Genomic DNA, 20,599 nt, shown 5'->3' with positions numbered 1-20,599 from the left:
CTGAAACTGTAAAAAGTACTTTAAATTCTAATGTTATAAGCAAAGTAGCTAAAATGGGGCTGGTAATTTTTCCCCTCTGCTTTATCTTGAGTTAGAGTCGAAATATTTAAGCACCTCCGACTATGTAACAGCAAGCAGGTTCACCACACTGGGGAAAATGTCTTGAGTAATGAAAAGAGCACCAAGATAATCTACCTTATTAGGCAATCTAGGCTTTTTTGAAAGTTATAAATGAAAAGAAATACAGCATAAAAGTTGTCATTTGAATATTAGTGGAGTAATTTTGCAATGCATTATTTATATATTTCAAATCTCCAAAGCACAATACAACTGTTCAACTTTATTTCTTTTTTTTTTTTAATTCAAAGCCTACATTCGTAGTTGCTTAATGGGATGTTTTTCTTTTCTTCATATTTTTAGTGCCTTTCAATAAAATATATCATTTCTTAACATCTACATTTTGCTTAACTTTAGATCTACCCACACATACTCAGGCTGAAAATAAATGCTCTTTTACAAGTTAGATTTTGGGGGATTTTGTATGTTTTGCTTTGCTTTTCGGTTTTCATTGTAACCATAGTCAACTAGATTCAGCCATAAGACATCAACACTGACAAAGTGGAGTCCGGACTAGCTTTTGCACTTCCACATCATGATTAATTTACTATTCATCTGGTACCTTCCTATTAAACTTTGTCTTTAGCCTGTGAACTTTTCTTTCAGCTTCCAACAAAGGATTTCATTGCTTTAGGAATTGAGGTGTGGCTAAGTTTTTACCTGGGAGCAAAGGTGATGCAAGCGTTTCTGGTGAGACCTACCCTTGGTTTAGGGTGGGGAGGGACCGCATAACAGACCATCTGTAGACTCCTTCGGAAGGCAGCAGAGACGAGACGCCACGGAGGGCTTTTCTTAGCCATCATCTGCAGACGGCTGGCAGGATAGAAGCAGCGGCTCACTTGGACTTGTTCACCAGGGAAATCAGAGACAATGATGGGGCTCTTGCCCACAACCACAGGGGCTCTGGCCATCTTCATGGTAAGTCCTGTATTTTCCTAATAATCACAAACTTCCCTGCTTCATCTCTTGTTAAAGAATATTATATTTGATTGCTCAATCTTTATTATAAGTTCTAAAAGGAGTGCAGTGCAAATCCACACTTTAAAATGAAATTGTGAAGATTACCAATTTCCTTCTTTTGTTGTTTTCTGTCTATGTTGTATTTTACATAGAAAAATAAACCAGAAAGAAATGAGTTTTAAAAACCGTTTGGAATTTCTTTTTAGTTAATGAATTAAGTAATCTTAATTACAGGTTATATTTTCCACACATTTTCACTTTCTTTAAAGTTACGCTTTTATTAGCTTTTCTAACCCACAAACAAGAACACAGGAGCCACTTCTGTTTCCCAAGATTACATGTCTCTTAGCATATAGCTAAGAACTCTACACGCCTGGGCTTGATACCTGACATGCTTTTAAAAGTAAAAAATCGCAGAATTAAAATCAAAGCAGTATTTGACTCTAGAGAAGTTGGGAGGATTATTAAGTAAGTATTTATGTTTAGCTATTATGTGCCAAAAGAAAATGTCAGCCTTTGGGAGTGGGGGTAAAGACATAGAACATTTTAAAGCCGTTTTTTCAGAAGAGAAATACTTCTGTTGATTGAGAAAGTTGTACATAGTATTATCTAAAAGAGAAACGGAATGTTATGGACTATTTAAAACCTGGATGTTACAGTTTAACTTACTCCTTAACTGTGTTCTTATAGCAAAAAAAAAAAAAAAAAAAAAAAAAAAAAAAGTCACAATATTATCTGTTATATGGAGATATCAAAGTAGTTAAACATACCTTAAAAATGAACATCAAAACAATTTCTAATGCTAATTCTAATGGTTTCTATGATAAGCTGGGTTGGCCTAGGCATCAATTTACCTCATTTCTTCATCTAAAAACATTGAGAGAAATGGACTTTAAGAAGTCACACGGAGCTAGATCTCGAGAAAGGGCTTTCTTAGCTCTCTCTAAGATTATTATTATTATTATTTTTATTTTTTTGGAGACAAGGTCTGGCTCTGTCACCCAGGCTGGAGTGCAGTGGTGCGATCTCAGCTCACTACAACCTCCACCTCCAGGGTTCAAGCTATTCTCGTGCCTCAGCCTCCTAAGTAGCTGAGATTACAGGTGTGCACCACCACAACCAGCTAATTTGTTTGTATTTTTAGTAGAGATGGGGTTTTGCCATGTTGACCAGTCTAGTCCCAAACTCCTGGCCTCAATGAATCCACCCACCTCGGCCTCCCAAAATGCTGGGATTACAGGTGTGAGCCTCTGCACCTAGCCTCTAAAATTCTATTTCTATTACAACAATGTAACTGTTTTCAGTACCTGATGAGTTTATTTGAAAGGAGGATGTTGTTCAAGAGAAATGTGACAGTTGTATGACTTTCCCACCTTTCCAGATGGGAAATGTCGGGGCTGCACTCCAGGTAGTCTGATAACCCCTATGTCCAAGCCAGTGGCAAAGCTCAGGAAGTTAGGGGCCATGCAGCATGGGCTGTCGGGATAGTGTTGCCATGAGGACATAGGATTGGGCCACCACAAGCTAAGGAGGCCTCTTTTTTTTCTGCTTTGACATATAGGCCACTCTCAATTACCCTTTGATTCTGGAGTGACTGTGACATCCTTATACTGAGGCTAATTTTTATTTTTATATTCCCAATGCTTATTATATCTATCTTAGAGTGGACATGCAATTGTTTGAAGAATGAACAAGTGAATGATTTAATGAACCCTCTCTAAACAATAAACCTCCCCCACAATGTCCCTATAATTCTAGTCATAAAGGAAACTATGAAATGACATACACTTGGCTCCACTCAGGAAAATTTTACATACACACACACGCTATTTAAACAACAGTATCACTTCATACATAATTGTTCAACTGAGTGGTCTCGACCTACTCTGTCCAATATGGCCCACTAGCCACATGTGGTTTTAAACCACTTGAAATGTGGTTGGTCTGAATTGAGGTGTGCTGTTTAACACAAAATATACATCATAATTGGAAGAAGACTTTGAATGAACAAAAGAATGTAAAATATATCATTAGTAACTTTTTATGTTGATTACATGTTGAAATGGTAGTATTTTGGATGCATTAGATTAAATATATTGTTAAAGTGCATTTCACCTTTTAAAAATGTTTTAAATGTGACTAAATTTTTAAATTATATGTGGCTCGCATTTGTGATTCTTATCTTTCTTTTGGACAGTACTGGTCTACTATTAATGCTATTGATAGAAGGCAGTGTCAGTCAGGAGTGAGGCAATCAAGTCCTTATGGATTCAGTGAAATTTGAGCTGATTTGGGATAAGTATAGACGCGCAGGCCAAAAGGAGATCTCGTGGGTTGTCAGAAGAGTATAATCAAAGGCAGGCACAGTTAGGACATTTGCCTAGGGGAAATGGACACACCGGTTTGACTAGAATGACAGTTTGCTTTGGAGAATCTGGACATGAATTGGAAAGGCAGCTGAGGATCAGATTGAAAGGTGCATTCTGTGAAGGCTCATGGAAACCTTTTAAAAGTGGGGAGCCACCCAGAGTTTTGAAACAATGTGGTTATGGGGGAGAAAAGCAATGTTTTCTAAAGCATTCTCAAGTGGGAATGCTCATCTTTCGTTGTTGCAGGTGGGGTCTGAAAGTTGGCAGATGTGTTTAAAGGTTTTGTAATAATTCACCATCCATACATGGGTGGCCTAGAACAGTGAGAATTAATAGCAAAGTCATAGACTTAAATCTCTGACTATGCCACTGACTCACTATAGGCTTTGTTTCCTCAACTGTCAAATAAGAATCATACCCCACCCCCTGCCTAATGAAAATGGCCATAGTGAGAATAAAACAGCAGCGCATGCAAAACAATTTAAAAGTGCTGTGAGAAAGATGAAGTGGTTTGTACCCTCTAATTTTTATCACTTGTACTATTTTTAGTAATGGGGTAATTCTTGATATCTTCTTCATATTGTGTCTTACTATCTTAAATAACCATGGATACCAGTGTTACTAAGTCAAGAAAGGGCCTACATTTGTCTTCAGCTAAAGAGTATATCAAAAACAGTTGTCACATCAAATTTTAAATTGACAGGAAAAAATAAAAGCTATATTTGGGAGGAGAAGGCATGGGGAATAACTGTCTACGTTGAAAAAAATGCAGTATTTATCAGTTTCTTGTGCTTGTTTGATCCATTTTATGCAATGTAAAATAAACGTTTTTGAGGAAAGGACTCGTGGTTGAAAATGCTTATCTTCAGAGATTTAAGCTTTTGAAAACAAAAATTATTTTCAAAGGAAACCATTGTGTTTCATAGTTCACCAAATCCACAACAGTTTGTCATCCAACACTTCTATGAGCATTTGAACAATTTGCTATATAACTTCATGTTACTATATTAGGTAAAGCTTTCCTCACTAAAAATTAATAGAGATGTTTGAAATCTAAAGATTTTTAGAGTACAATTTTTTTTAAAGAAGTTGGTGGTAGGAAAAAAAAGAGAGAAGTAGTTTAAATACCAAGTTTGAGTTAGCAAGTGTTCTAAATAGAGCACAACTATCTTCAACCACTTTGTTTTCTATAAAATATCTAAAAAAGAAAACCTTTAGAAAAAGAATTTTAGGCTAAATGGCCCAAATGTTTAACAAAATGAAAAATCTCTGAGGTATCTCTTCTTCTGATTGACCCAGTTTCCAGCACTGCTAATACATAGAAAAATAAATGTCCTACTGAACCTCTCAAAAGGTTAATATTCTAAAATCAGAATAACCTTGCCAAGTGGTTCTTCCAGCCCTGCCTACTTGGGCAGAAGTCGGGAAAGATGTAATTACTTCTACCAATTAGCACTCCCTCTTGCTTCATACCTGAAACTGGTTTTCATCTGGAGCTAGAACATTCAGTGCTCATGAGGTTTCTCACAAACCTTTTAGCCTTTGGCTCTTTCTGTCCAGTTAAGAGTCAATCTGGTAGCCTAAGGTGAGGCCTTGCCTTGAGTAGTTCATCATAAGAAAATTACGTAGACAATTGGTTACTATCCATAATCATGAGACAAATATTTGAATCTATCTAATACATACCTTTTTCTTGGAGAACTGCTGTGCAGCTGGCTAGGTTGTACACTGCACAACTCCAGGAGGTGCATTCACATAAACTACAGTGTGAACAGTGCCCTGGCATTATTCAAGGAGCAACCTACACAGTTGTACAGTGGAGTACTATTTCTTTTCTCTTTCTCATGGTCAAGAAAGAGAACATTCTTATGCACCTTGATAATGAATAATAACTGGTCACTTCATATAAAAATGGCTCTTTTAGGCTGGGTGCGGTGGCTCACACCTGTAATCCCAGCACTTTGGGAGGCCAAGGCAGGCAGATCACGAGGTCAAGAGATTGAGACCATCCTGGCCAACATGGTGAAGCCCCATCTCTACTAAAAATACAAAAATTAGCTGGACTTGGTGGCACACATCTGTAGTCTCAGCTACTCGGGAGGCTGAGGAAGGAGAATCGCTTGAACCCGGGAGGCGGAGGTTGCAGTGAGCTGAGATGGTGCCACTGCACTCCAGCCTTGCGACAGAGCGAGACTCTGTCTCAAAAAAAGCCTTTTATACCTCTTTTTGAAGTTTGGTGACAGAATTGCATTAACATTTCATTAAATGTCAATGTCAATTTAATAAAACTAACTTACTATGGGCTAGGGCTCACCTATGTGCTTTACACCTAATTAATTTATTTAATCCGCACAACAAACCTATAAGGTAAGTAAAATTAATATTCCTGTTGTACAGATGAAGAAACTGAAAGATTAAGGAATGTTCTCAAGTTATATGCTAGTACATGGTTGAGAGTTGGATTTAAATTCAGTGATTCAGAATCCAGTATCCAATTTTATATTATCATACTTTACTGCAGCCTACACAGCATTTCAAATGAGCATTTAAGAATATCCAAGGATATTTATTTTTCTAGCATTCTGTCATGATACAAGGCTTAACTTTCTAAATTAATTGAGTTTACTCTAAAAATCAGTTATTGGAAATTGAATTCTTCACAAATAGTTTCCATGTAATTAGACGTATATCAACTTTGTTCAATTAAGGAATTTGCCTTGATAAACACAACGTTTATCACAATGTTTAGGGTTTTTACATTTTAAATTTCAACATATATAGAAAGCTGTGAGATATTATGAAATATGCTAATATGAATGATATTACTTGCCTGTGTATGGTTCATGACATTTTTCCCAAAAAAGTTTAATAAATACAAAATCATGTTTTAAATTTGACTGATTTATTTGAATTATTTAATTCATTCTACAAATTTCCACAAGAATCCCCATTCTAGAAATCAGAAGCGTAGTCAGGCCCTAGGCCTGGCTGGGATGAGCTCCCTGCATCTAATCCACAGTCTTATGTCCTGTCCCCTGCCACACTAAAGTATGAGATAACCCTAAACAAGATCTCAGCCAAACTAAAGAGCAGGTGCTATTATAGTTGCTTTTTGTTTAATCTAGCTACCCATATCCTCAGATTATATTTATTGTGTACATACCATATTCAATAGGAACCTTAATGATATAACCATGTACCTTTTTATTAACAAATAGAGCATATGGATATCAAATTGCTTTATTTCATATATTTTTTAAATTTAATAATTAGATTTGCTTTTGATAATATTTGTAACTCATATCTATACCAAGGCATTAAGGCTATATCAATGCTTTAAAAATCATATAATTAAAATTTACAAAATAACCAGAAAACAAAAATAAACAAAAGTACAGTAATTCTCAAGATAAGGGAGGTTTACTCCACATTGGTATTTCCAATCCAGGCCACCAAAAGAGTCAACTTAGTTCATTCAAATCATCAGAAAACTACGTAAACATTTATTAGCTTGATTTAGTCATTCTACCATTTATACATACCTCAAAACAACATGTACATGATAAATATATACAATTTTGCCAATGAAAAGAAACAGATTTACAAATAAAAACACATAAATTGTTTTTAAAATATCCAAAATTATTATATTAGTAAATTAACTAAAACAAGTAGCCCTTATATAAATATTAATTAACTAAAATAATTTGTTTTTTAAAAAATACTATTGAAAATAATGTAAGGCTGTGATGTCCTCTAAAAATCTAAAGATCATTGCAATATTCAGAAATGTCTCCTGTCACCTACTTCCCAGGAAAACAGAAATTGTACCTTATTGTCTATTAGAAGAATCATTCTCTGTGGGGCTAGTCCAAGCATGATTCATATTTTCGGGATGACTCTCCAGCTTTCCTGTAAAGGGGAGCCTGCCTGGCCCATCCCTCCTCTCACGTGTAGCTGAGTCGTTCTTATTCTCTGAGAAAGGAATTGTGCAGTTACTACCTCGCTGTGGTCTTTTCTACCAAGTAACTCAAGGTATTGCTTTAAAAAAGAGCAACAACGTTGGAAAATCATTTTGAGACATGTTATAACCACAGGTAATGGTTCTTTTCCATGACAAATTTGAACACACACTCTTTGGAATCAAGGTTTCAGCTGGAATGTCTAGAATGGAAGAGTTCTGACTTCTTATGTCTGACATAATTACTCGTTTGGTTCAGACTTGGACTAGTCTATTCATTATAACCCCAGAAAATAAACAATGTAATAAATCTACATTGTTTCAGGAGCAACCACAGCCTTTGGCCAAATAGAAATCTAAATTGACTGTCATATAATTGTCTTTGTACCATTAGTTTTTGTTTGCTTGTTTTTTTGTTTGTTTGTTTTCTATTTATGACAACTTTCGTTAGAACTTAGCAGTAGTTGGCTCACACCTGTAATCCCAGCACTTTGGGAGGCCAAGGCAGGTGGATCACCTGAGGTCAGGAGTTCGAGACCAGCCTGGCCAACATGGTGAAATCCCGTCTCTACTAAAGACACAAAATTAGCCAGGTGTGGTGGTGTGCCCATGCCTGTAATCCCAGTTACTCGGGAGGCTGAGGCAGGAGAATCCCTTGAACCCGGGAGATGGAAGTTGCAGTGAGTCGAGATCATGCCATTGCACTCCAGCCAGGGCAAAAAGAGCGAAAAAAAGAATTTAGTAGTAGGTACCAGAGGTACATGCTCTGGAGTTAGGCTGCTGCGGTTGCTATCCTATTATGGCTACTAGCTAGGGCAAAGTATTCATTCCCTCACATCTCCAATTCTTCATCCTTATACTATGGATTATAATACTAGAATCTCCTTCAGGTGCCTGCTGTAAGTATTACATGAGGCAATAAGTATAAAGCTCTAGGAAAAAGCAGCTGATACCGAAACTACACAAAAAACATTAGCTACTGTTATTACTCTTCCAGTTTTTTTTTCCTTTTAACTGATTTTCCACCATTATTTTTCTACAGATTCATCAGATAATCAGTGGATTAGCAAATACTTGTTAAGTACCTGTGAGGGTTACAAGAAAAAAAAAAAAAAACTAACAGCACTGAATTGGAAAGTTTACAATTCTCCTGGCTTAGCACAGAAATTCTTTCATGCTCATAAAACAAGAAATAATAAACTGTGGTAAACCATCATGGGCTAAATTTCGTTGTACAGAATATGTATTATACAAACTCAGAAAAAGAGACATCAGTAAAGACAGTTTCAGGGAGGTTGTTGAAACTTGATGGATCTGAAAGGATGAGCAATATTTAAGTGGGTGGAGTAGAAAGAGGTAATGCATGCCAGGCAGAACAGAAGATGAAAAATGACGCAGATGAACATCTCATATACTCTTGAAAAGGTGAAGACCCTAGCTTACATGGCTTCGTTTTACTCTCATTTAAATTTTTTTGGACCAATCTGAAAATTAAGTTCAATATTTAAAGTGAAGTAACAGAGCAGAGACGAACAGATCCATGCCTCACTGCAAACAGGGTTTGTGACTGGAATAGCAGATCCTCATCTTTTCTGTTTTGTTCTCTAAACCAGACTGGTTCCATTCCATTCTTTTCACTTGTACAATTAGAGAAAATGTTCCGTAATTGCAGAGGACTAATACAGGATCGCCTTCCTACAAATGAGTTGGGTGGCTGATGGTTTTTAATAATCCCCTGTGGCCCCGCTCTGAAGCATTTCACAATGGTGCTTACCAATGTTTCCCAAAGTGATGACTTTCATAGCTTCTGGGAACTGTATGCAAAGCAGCCAGGTAAGAATTGTCTGGTTACTGCAACTGACTATTAGGCATAGTTTTTGCAAAGTCTAGTAGGTTCTTCTTTATATCATCAAAATTCTGTAGTCAATTAAAAATGTGTTTATATTGACAGTAATATTCCTTTTCCTAGTAGGAACTTACCCTTTGATTATTGTTTCTTGAAACTTACTTCTTTTGAAATAGAAACAAATCACAATATGAACAATGGAATATAATAATCTGGATTATTCATTGTATGTAATTCCTTATTTGAAGAATTCACATTTAATTTGACTTTATTTAAATGTCTGCAGGTGGTCATATTGGTTCATGGAGAATTGCGAATAGAGGTAAAGTATGAAAAAGGTTTTTGTACTTAAAATAATAGTTTAGTTTAAAAAATTAAATTGTGTTTAGGAGAAATAAATAGTTAATATCTAAAATTATTCAATAATTGTGAAAATAAATAGAACTAAAATTCTAGTAACTGACAACAATATTTAAACACTAGTCATCTATAAATGTCATTATTATAATTTATTTCATGCATTCTTTTCTTCTTATCTTAAGCAAATCAACTGGTCAAACCCTATGGGCCCAGTAAGATACTGTGGAGTATAAAAAGAAAATATAAAATATGACTAAATGCTAATATTAAAAATCATATAGCTTTGTAATTATTTTAGTTATATAACATTTATCACTTGCTTGACAAAGTATCAAGGAGAGCTAATTAGACACCTAACAGTCTTAGAGATCTTGAAACATAGGGGGTTCCTCAACCTAGGTGTCTGTAATGAATATTCTAAGTAAAAATTACCATTAATTTGCATAACAAATAGAATCCCTTTTTACATAAGACGAAAGGTCAATATGACGAAGAAGAGATGACTGTGCAACAAGCTAAAAGAAGGCAGAAACGTGAATGGGTGAAATTTGCCAAACCCTGCAGAGAAGGAGAAGATAACTCAAAAAGAAACCCAATTGCCAAGGTAAGTTATATTGACAGGGGCAGTATGAGTTTTTAGAATAAATGTATAAGGTATAAATTAAAATAATATGGCAATTCCAAATAACAAAATGAAGACTGGGGAGTCCACAGAACAAGTGAACTGGTATCCTCAACAAAATAGTACAATAATAATAATAATGAGAGAAAGAGAGAGAGGAAGGTAGCTTCTAGGGTTATGAAAAAGAATTGAGACATACTAACCAATTTTAACATAGAAGGCTTACTTGGATACAGGGTGTAGCAAACAAATACGAAAAATAATGCATGTATAAGACAAAGAAATGGTTGGGAGCAAAATTTGGATTGGCTATGTATTGATAATTGTTGAAGCTCAGTGATAGGATGTATCAGGTTTGTTATACTATTCTTTTTTTTTTTTTCCCCGAGATGGAGTCACTCTGCTGCCTAGGCTGGAGTGCAGTGGCGTGATCTCGGCTTACTGCAACCTCCTCCTCTCGGGTTCAAGCAATTCTCCTGCCTCAGCCTCCTGAGTAGTTGGGATTACAGGAGTGCGGCACCATGCCCAGCTAATTGTTTTTGCATTTTTAGTAGAGACAGGGTTTCACCATATTGGTCAGGCTGGTCTCAAACTTCTGACCTCATGATCTGCCCGCCTTGGCCTCCCAAAGTGCTTGGATTACAGGTGTGAGCCACCGCACCCGGCTTGTTATACTATTCTAACTTTATATATATTTCACATTTTTCATGTTAAAAAGCTTTAAAATTACCATAATAAAAAGTAGATTATTTTAATACATATTTTAACCCTACCATATGATCTCTTTCCCTTTTTGTCTCTCCACTTCCCCCTATTTAAACTAAATAAATATCTTTTGTTTTTTAATGTTGTCAGGTAAAGAGGGAGCCTTCAGGAGTAGCCTTGTCAATATTAAATGTCTGACTTTCTTTTAACATTTTAACACTATCATGTGGCCATAGTCCGTGCAAATATTCTAACACCAAAATGATTAGCACACATTGGTTCAGGCTGGTCGTCGAAAGCAACAGTTTGATTTTATTTCATATTCCTAGTATCTATCAAGGCAAAATGTAAATGGCACAATGTCAAAAAGAGTGAATCGAATAAACAGTTGACTTTAGACTATGGAAGTGGGGGTGGAGAGGGAAAGGCTTGAGTAATGGTCACCTCAACATTTTGGGTATTTGGGGCTGTAGATTACTTCAGATTACCAAGCAACCCAGAAAATTACCTACCGAATCTCTGGAGTGGGAATTGATCAGCCGCCTTTTGGAATCTTTGTTGTTGACAAAAACACTGGCGATATTAACATAACAGCGATAGTTGACCGAGAGGAAACTCCAAGCTTCCTGGTAAGTTTGGGTCCTCAACATTGGGCTACCCTTCTCCTTGTATACCATCGCTTTAGAAAGTGACACTTTTCTACTGGTAAATTTAGAGGAGAGTTCAGTACATGAATCAGTCCACCAGCAAATAACAGTATTAGTCCCTCCACAGAGCCTCGCCTGAGGGAACACAGCAGAGGGTGCATGAGTGAGGGTTGAAATCTAGCATGCCAAGTGCTTCAGTTTGCCATGACACAGCATTAGCCTGGTGGAAGGGGCAATTTGCCCAATTGGTCTGCCCAGAGCAGGCACTTTTTTCCACTTTGTCTACCCTTTGGGGAAACATTTATTCTTTGCACAAAATTTATGTACATGCCAACAGAGGCCTTATTTCTACAAGTTTTAATAGTATGAAAACTAAGATTGCAGAGTAATAATCCACATTTCCCTCTGTTCCTAGATCACATGTCGGGCTCTCAACGCTCAAGGACTAGATGTAGAGAAGCCACTTATACTAACGGTTAAAATTTTGGATATTAATGATAATCCTCCAGTATTTTCACAACAAATTTTCATGGGTGAAATTGAAGAAAATAGTGCCTCAAGTAAGTCTTTTACGATACTTACCACTTTCAATTTGTCTGCTTTCAAATATGAGTACCACTACAATATGTCATTCTTATAAACTAATTTATGCTCTTAATCAGTTGTTTTGAAAACTAAAATTCATTAAGATAAATCTGGGTCTTCCTTTCTAAAATGTGTATTTGAGCTAATTATTTACTATCATTGTATTTCTAGGTTATAGTCTGGTTATCAGGTCAATAGTATCTTATTCTATATATACAATTTATATGAGCATTTGGCAGTCACAAAGCTAAACAGGCAGCCTTGGGTAGCCTGGATGCATCAGCTGGGCTCTTTTAGGTTGTAAGGGACAGAGACACACTCACATTACTTGGATAATTTGTGGAAAGGGGAGAGTTATGACAATCTATCAAGGTAGAAAATTGAGATAGAATATAGCCTCAATCTCAACAAAGGTAAGGCTTAGAGAGAACTGAAGGGTTTTTATGGAAGGAAGCGCAGTTCTACCTGGTTGGGAGAGACGGAAAGAGGTATCACAAGTGATATGCAATTTTTTGAACATATAGATGATTTAAGGATATTTAGAAATAAGCATCAATGTGAACTTGTTTTGAATATTTAAAGTAAACATAATGTCAATTGTTACATATTCTTTAACAAACATTTTCCTGTATTCCTAGACTCACTGGTGATGATACTAAATGCCACAGATGCAGATGAACCAAACCACTTGAATTCCAAAATTGCCTTCAAAATTGTCTCTCAGGAACCAGCAGGCACACCCATGTTCCTTCTAAGCAGAAACACTGGGGAAGTCCGTACTTTGACCAATTCTCTTGACCGAGAGGTACAGCAAAGCACTTGGGGGAACATTCAAGAATAAAGGGTTTGATTATAAGAAAACCAAGAGAGGTGACTCCATTTCACCTGAAAATAAAAAAAAGAAAAGAGGTTCTCAGTACCTAACTGGGCTAATCTAGGGAAATTGTTTGCATTTTTGAGTGTGATTCTGGTGAGGCAAGATGTGTACTGGGCAACTGCAGAATCAATTGTACCCTGAACATACCAATGGTAGTTAAACAGGGGCGGTGAAAGAAAGCATTGACATAAACATACATGGACAAAGATTGAACTACGACTAACTCCTCATGTGATGGAGGAGAAGCAAGCATCTTAGATGAAGGGAGAAATTTCTATCTGGAATAAAACCTTCTTTTATATCACACTTTTTCTCCTGACTCCTTTTAATTTTATCCCTGCTTCCAGAGCACTAAAGAATCTCCTTCTCCAATCTCCCTCATTACTTACCACCAGCACCTTCTATCTCCACTACCACAAGCTACCCTGTCAGACTCCATATTATTTTTGTACAAATGACTTTCCCAATAGACTAACAGAGAAGCTCCATCAGTGAGCTTATTACTCGCACCCTACTCACTGCCCATTTTTGCTCTAAGGATACAGTACTGTCCTGCCGTAAGAAGCTCACAAAAACAGAAAACCTGCCCTAGCCCCTTAAAGACCTCCACCCAACCATCCAGAGCCCCGCAAATGTCTTCTACATAAACTTGAATATTTATACCTCCTTACCCATAGGAATCAAGTAGTTTCCAATTATAATTCTTAGAGATTAATTATTTTTCTTTATTTTTTTACCCAAATTTAGCAAGCTAGCAGCTATCGTCTGGTTGTGAGTGGTGCAGACAAAGATGGAGAAGGACTATCAACTCAATGTGAATGTAGTATTAAAGTGAAAGATGTCAACGATAACTTCCCAATGTTTAGAGACTCTCAGGTACACCCATTGCTCCTTAAAGAATCATTTATATATATATTTTTTAATACTTTGAAATCCTAATCCAGTACTTGCCTGTTTGTTGGCTCTTATTTAAGTTCTCTGCACTTATCTTTAAAGAAATATGCTTTTTTAAAAATAAAAGAATTTGGTAATCAGAAGAAGGAAATACAGAATTTGAGAAATAAGGATTACCATTTAGAAGAAACGTAATCCCTTCATGTAAAACCCGTCATTGAGTCTTTAATTCTGCTTCTCACCTTTTCAGTATTCAGCACGTATTGAAGAAAATACCTTAAGTTCTGAATTAATTCGATTTCAAGTAACAGATTTGGATGAAGAGTACACAGATAATTGGCTTGCAGTATATTTCTTTACCTCTGGGAATGAAGGAAATTGGTTTGAAATACAAACTGATCCCAGAACTAATGAAGGCATCCTGAAAGTGGTGAAGGTAAGGTCTGATTTCCCTTCACTGGTTAAAAAAAAAAAAAAAAAAAATCTGTATTAACCAAAACGATAATTTCTGCAGATAAAACGTATTTATTTGTTAATATCACTTCATTATAGAAAACACATAGAAGTAGATTGAATTTTTTTTAATCCCCATAGAGCCCCATAACCTGAGGACAACCTCTCTTAACATCTTGAACTCTTTCCAAGCTATTGAACTTTCTATAGTAAACACAAACACACTAATATGCTATGGGAGTGACTATGTATACTTTAAGCACATAGTAATATATTATGGCTGTCCATACTTTAAGCACAAGAAAGTAAAACACATTTCTTGACTTAATCTCATTCGCAACAATCAGATTGAAGTTAGGACGAGATAAGAATAGGTGGAATCATGGCTTGCCAATTTGTCAGTCTGTTTTAAATGGATTAGCTACAGTCAGTAGAGAAGAAATTACTACTCTTCCTACAAAATGGGAATGTATGAACAAAGTCTGCAAAATAAAAGACAAATAATTGAGTAAAGCTTTTAATATGCTTGGCTATGACAGACTCCTTATCTGAGAGTGTGACCTGGGCCCCTTCCTTGGTACAGCACTTTGGTTTTTTTGGTTGGTTGGTTTTTGGTTTTTTGGGGGTTTTTTTTGTTTTGTTTTGTTTTTTTGAGACAAAGTCTCACTCTGTCACCCAAGCGAGAGTACAGTGGTGTGATCACTGTAGCCTTCACCCCCCACGCTCCAGTGATCCTCCCGCCTCAGCCTCCTGAGCAGCTGGGTCCACATTGTGTGATACCACGCCCAGCTAATTTTTATAGTTTTAGTAGAAATGAGGTTTCACCATATTGTTCAGACTGGTCTTGAACTCCTGACCTCAAGTGATCCACCCACCTCGGCCTCCCAAAGTGCTGGGATTACAGGCATGAGCCATTGCACCCGGCCTTTGGTACAGCATTTTGGATTCCACGGGAGCATCCTTATTTAAACCTTAAATCCAGTTGAGCGACAGACCATATAATGCCTTAACAAGGGGCTGCTAAAAGCTGTACATGCAGACCTTTGTTACTCTACTCTTCAGGACTAGTGCTACAGCCATCCCCACTTGCAAAGGTTTTGTTATAAACTCCCAACAATGCCTGGGAGTGAGCTATTCTCTATCTCATGTATTGGTGTCATTCAGTCTCCCAAACTAGAAACGTGGCCCTTACCCCCGAATCATGGCATTTCCTCACAACATACAGCCTTAGAAATTGTCTTTGAAATCTGACTCTCCTCTACCTTCTTACTGCCTGTGCCCTGGACTGGCGTTGCCTCTCTTCTCTTAGGCGATTGCAGTCCCTCCTAATAGATATCCCTACCTTTTGTCTCTATTGACTTTGTTCTCCTCATTCTTACCAGTTCACCACCACATTTTTCTTAAAAACAGTTTGGATCCCTTACTCTTCTCTTTAAAACCATCCCTAGCTCTACATTGGCTATGCAGTTGGCCCTCAACCCTAATTACCAACTCAAGTCACCTGCAACTTTCCCCAGACAGTAAGAGTGTAGGAACTATTGGAGAAACCCAGTCAGCAGTGGGTCCTTAAGGCTCCTCAGGTGACTCTACGGTCAGCCAGGGTTGCTAGCTGCTAGCCCTTTAAGATGAAATTCACAAGACGATTTGCCATCTGTATTCAGCCTGCAACTGCTTTCACCTATGCCTGGGTAATTTCCCGGCATCCTTCAACACCTAGCTTAGATGAATACCGCTCAGGAACCCTTCATAGCTCTCCTAAGTAGAATTATTCCTTTGCTTTCACACACAGACCCTATAATCTCTTTTGCCTCTTGCCCTTTGTATTATAGTTCCCTGTTTAGACATCTTTCTCTTCCGTTTCACTGGAAAATGCTTCAGCACACAAAGCCAGTCATTGCAAAGTTAAAACTTAAATCCAGATCTCTTACTTGAATCACTTGTAGTGATATACAGGTGTAACCAATATGAGCATTTTCTCATCTCATCACTCTCAAAAAAAATTTACTAGTGAATGAAGAAAAGTTATCCTGGGATTCCTCAGGCCTTGATTTGGGCCACCTCAATAAGGGGATCAAACAAATGGCTATCATGCAAGACCTTCTGAAAATGGGTCTACAAAGAGTTGCTGGGCCACCCACTCACTGCTTTGCAGGGACCTATTTGCCAACCAAGACTGTGAAAATAGTTTGCCTTTCCCACCTAGGAATTTTTAAAGTCAGGAAAGACACCATTGCACATAAATCCAATGAAGATTCTGCAAATGACCATAACTGCCAGTAATAAGAATGTATTAGGGGCCTTGATTTGTTCAGTCCTCACTACACCCTGATGAGGTAAGGCTTTTTTTTCAGAAGTGGAGAGGTACGGATCAGAGAAACCAAACATTGTTCTCTGAGTCACACAGCTATTAAGCAGCAGAACCAGGATTCAAATCATGTTACCATAGCAAACTTGGGGTTCTTTCCACTGCACCTCATAGCCTAAAGAGACTATGATGGTGTCTCGCTAGTCTGAAAGACGTACCCCGCTTTGTAATAATCAGTATCAAACTGAGGTCTCATGAGTTAAGAATCCTAAAGCTTTCTCTATCTCAACATTACAATAATTTCTGAGGCTGTTTTGCTGTTTAAAAACAAAAGAATTCATTCACAGCATCTTGCATAGTGTGCTGTCATCATCTACTGGGTTTGCGGGAGTATATTTTTGTGAAACTGCCTTCTAATTCTATTTTTTCTCCAGGCTCTAGATTATGAACAACTACAAAGCATGAAACTTAGTATTGCTGTCAAAAACAAAGCTGAATTTCACCAATCAGTAATCTCCCGATACCGAGTTCAGTCAACCCCAGTCACAATTCAGGTAATAAATGTAAGAGAAGGAATAGCATTCCGTCCTGCTTCCAAGACATTTACTGTGCAAAAAGGCATAAGTAGCAAAAAATTGGTGGATTATATCCTGGGAACATATCAAGCCATCGATGAGGACACTGGCAAAGCTGCCTCAAATGTCAGGTAAGACTATTTTTATTTATACCTTATTTCTTGATGAGGTTTTAATCTATAAGCTATCACAACATAACACATAAACTATTATGTACCAAGAATAGAGATATGACATTGATAAAAACAAGAAACTGGGTAACTCAAGAAGTAACATTTAGCTAAATCATCTAACTGTACTGGAAGCAAAGATAACGTAAGCATAAGTTACAGTGGAAACCAAGAGAAAAATGCCTTAGCCTGTCAACAGAAATTGGGAACATGTCTCATGGAAACTTACAGTTGAGTCTTACAAAGGAGTAGAAGTGCACCATAAGAACATGTTTTAATCATATAAAACAGCACATACAAAGACATATATGCCTAAAATATAACGGCACCATGCAAAATAATTGCTATATTATGTGGAGCAAGGACACAGGTATTTTATTTTATTGTGCACAGCAGAGTTGGAAAACTCAGCTAATATATGCTTAAGAATTATAAAATATGGGCCTGGCACAGTGGCTCACACCTGTAATCCCAGCACTTTGGGAGGCCGAAGTGGACGGATCACCTGAAGTCAGGAGTTCGAGACCTGCCTGACCAACATGAAGAAACCCCACCTCTACTAAAAATACAAAATTAGCTGTGCATGGTGGTGCACGCCTGTAATCCCAGCTACTCAGGAGGCTGAGGCAGGGAATCGTTTGAACCCAGGAGGCAGAGGTTGTGGTGAGCTGAGATCACACCATTGCACTCCAGCCGGGGCAACAAGAGCAAAACTCTGTCTCAAAAAAAAGAATTATGAAATATGGCTCATCCATGCTATGTTAATTTTCTGTTGCTTTTTATAAAAGCATATTTCCATGTCAACATATATTAAATATGAATATACTAAATATAAAATGAGTCATTTTCATTAAATATGTAACATTCCACATTTGAAAGAAAACTATTTTTTTTTAATATTATGAAACAGGTATGTCATGGGACGTAACAATGGTGGTTACCTAATGATTGATTCAAAAACTGCTGAAATCAAATTTGTCAAAAATATGGACCGAGATTCCACTTTCATAGTTAACCAAACAATCACAGCTGAGGTTCTGGCCATAGACGGTAAGAAAAATATTTGAATCATTTTAGAGAAATGTTATTGTAATTGATGTTTCTCTATGCATAGATGATTATGATTATTCAACATATTATCTTTACCACTAGAGAGAGAGAATTATCTTTACCACTAGAGAGAGAATTATCTTAGGAGCATTGGGCCTCAAGTCTGAGGCAACTGAATCCAGGAGAGAAAACTAAGAGTTCCAACTTCTCAGTGGAGTTTGAACCAGCAAATTCTGTGTTAGGTCCCTATGGTTTGCAGTGGTTGAAGCAGAAATTTTTTTTTTTTTTTTTTTTTTTTTTTTTTTTTTTTTTTTTGAGACGGAGTCTCGCTCTGTCGCCCAGGCTGGAGTGCAGTGGCCGGATCTCAGCTCACTGCAAGCTCCGCCTCCCGGGTCTACGCCATTCTCCTGCCTCAGCCTCCCGAGTAGCTGGGACTACAGGCGCCCGCCACCTCGCCCGGCTAGTTTTTTGTATTTTTTAGTAGAGACGGGGTTTCACTGTGTTAGCCAGGATGGTCTCGATCTCCTGACCTCGTGATCCGCCCGTCTCGGCCTCCCAAAGTGCTGGGATTACAGGCTTGAGCCACCGCGCCCGGCCGAAGCAGAAATTTTTTGACCAACAGAAATCCCTGGGTGTGAGGGGATGGGTGAGGATTCGTAGACCAAAAAAAATCAGGGAAGCTCAACTTGAATGTGAGGTGCTTTAGTGAGGTACCTATAGAGACCTCATGTACTTTTATCATTGAACAATGCAATTTCCTCTTCTAGAATGTTTTAAAATAATATTCATTGAGTGTATGTGTTTCCCCAAGTATAAAATTAATTTATGTTGAAGGTAATAAAAAATATAACCCCCCCCAAAAAAATAAAATCAAAAATATTTCCATTTGGGAAAACAGGAAAAAAAGTAGTAAGGGTAACAACAGAAATGACTTATAATGCCCCCACAGAGAGATTTTTACTTCATTATATTTCATTTTCAGCATTTAAAATTTTTATTTAATAAACTTTTATATCTTCAGTATTAAAAATACATAAGTTTTTATTCCAAATAAAAAATGTGTGCTTTAGAAGCAAAAACCTGTCACACATTGATTACAAGTGAAATCAACACATTTAAGAAAGTTATTATTTTTGTGCTGATTTCATTTGAAATTGGTGAATTCATCATCTTACCGGTCTTGGGTTCAAGTATCTTATATTATTTTTCAATTAATTATAATTGGAGACATCAGCCTGTTTGGTAAATTTCAATTTGCTTTTTACAAGATGCAGAAATAGGATGACTTTTTTTACTTCTGAGGATAATACAGTATTTCACGAGAAGACACACTAAGTTGGCTGCAGAAAAGAGAAATGTAAAGATTCTCCTTTTTTGTACAACTTTGTTCCATACATTTCTTTAACTCTAAAACGTTGTTCTTACAGAATACACAGGTAGAACTTCTACAGGCACGGTATATGTTAGAGTACCCGGTTTCAGTGACAATTGTCCAACAGCTGTCCTCGATAAAGATGCGATTTGCAGTTCTTCACCTTCCGTGGTTGTCACCACTAGAACACTGAATAATAGATACACTGGCCCCTATACATTTGCACTGGAAGATCAACCTGTGAAGTTGCCTGCTATATGGAGTATCACAACCCTCAATGGTGAGTAACAGTAAAGTTGCTTCTACAAATGCAAACTGCTCCTTTATATTTCCAGAAGGATAAGGAAGATCATTTAAGAGCAGGTCCTTCCAAAAGTAACTTGAAAAATTCTTTGCAATGAAGATGTGGTTGTAGCCTTGTGAATTATTTCTCTTTTCAGAAGAGAAAAGGAATGATATGCTGTTAGCACAATTCAATATTTTATTTTGAATCCTTTTTAGGGTTCATTTGATATTTTAACATTTTAAATCTGTTTATTTCTACTTCCATAGTGCACCCAAAAAAAAGATTAGAGTCAGGCATCTAGGTGGGGCACGGTGGCTCATGCCTGTATTCCCAGTACTTTGGGAGGCCAAGGTGAGACGATCACCTGAGGTGAGGAGTTCGAGACCAGCCTGGCCAACATGGTGAAACTCCATTTCTACTAAAAATACAAAAATTAGCTAGGTGT

At 37.1% G+C, this 20,599-nt stretch overlaps 1 protein-coding gene across 1 annotated transcript in view; it reads left to right on the top strand.

The window, feature by feature from the left end:
• Positions 1–861: 861 nt before the first annotated feature.
• Positions 862–20,599, top strand: part of DSG3 (desmoglein 3) — a 42,829-nt gene continuing 23,091 nt past the window's right edge. Inside the window, exons 1-11 of the mRNA XM_065533948.1 lie at positions 862–1,035; positions 9,540–9,575; positions 10,086–10,217; positions 11,414–11,569; positions 12,003–12,147; positions 12,811–12,977; positions 13,797–13,925; positions 14,194–14,379; positions 17,136–17,407; positions 18,357–18,496; positions 19,924–20,148. Of these exons, the coding sequence (XP_065390020.1) occupies positions 988–1,035; positions 9,540–9,575; positions 10,086–10,217; positions 11,414–11,569; positions 12,003–12,147; positions 12,811–12,977; positions 13,797–13,925; positions 14,194–14,379; positions 17,136–17,407; positions 18,357–18,496; positions 19,924–20,148 (1,636 nt within the window). The 5' untranslated portion in view covers positions 862–987. The remainder of the gene's footprint in view (positions 1,036–9,539; positions 9,576–10,085; positions 10,218–11,413; positions 11,570–12,002; positions 12,148–12,810; positions 12,978–13,796; positions 13,926–14,193; positions 14,380–17,135; positions 17,408–18,356; positions 18,497–19,923; positions 20,149–20,599) is intronic.

Source organism: Macaca fascicularis, chromosome 18, assembly GCF_037993035.2.
Source record: "Macaca fascicularis isolate 582-1 chromosome 18, T2T-MFA8v1.1".
In the NCBI taxonomy this organism is placed as follows: Eukaryota; Metazoa; Chordata; class Mammalia; order Primates; family Cercopithecidae; genus Macaca; species Macaca fascicularis.
Note: the sequence above shows the minus strand (reverse complement) of the source record. Positions and strands in the feature narration are given on the sequence as shown.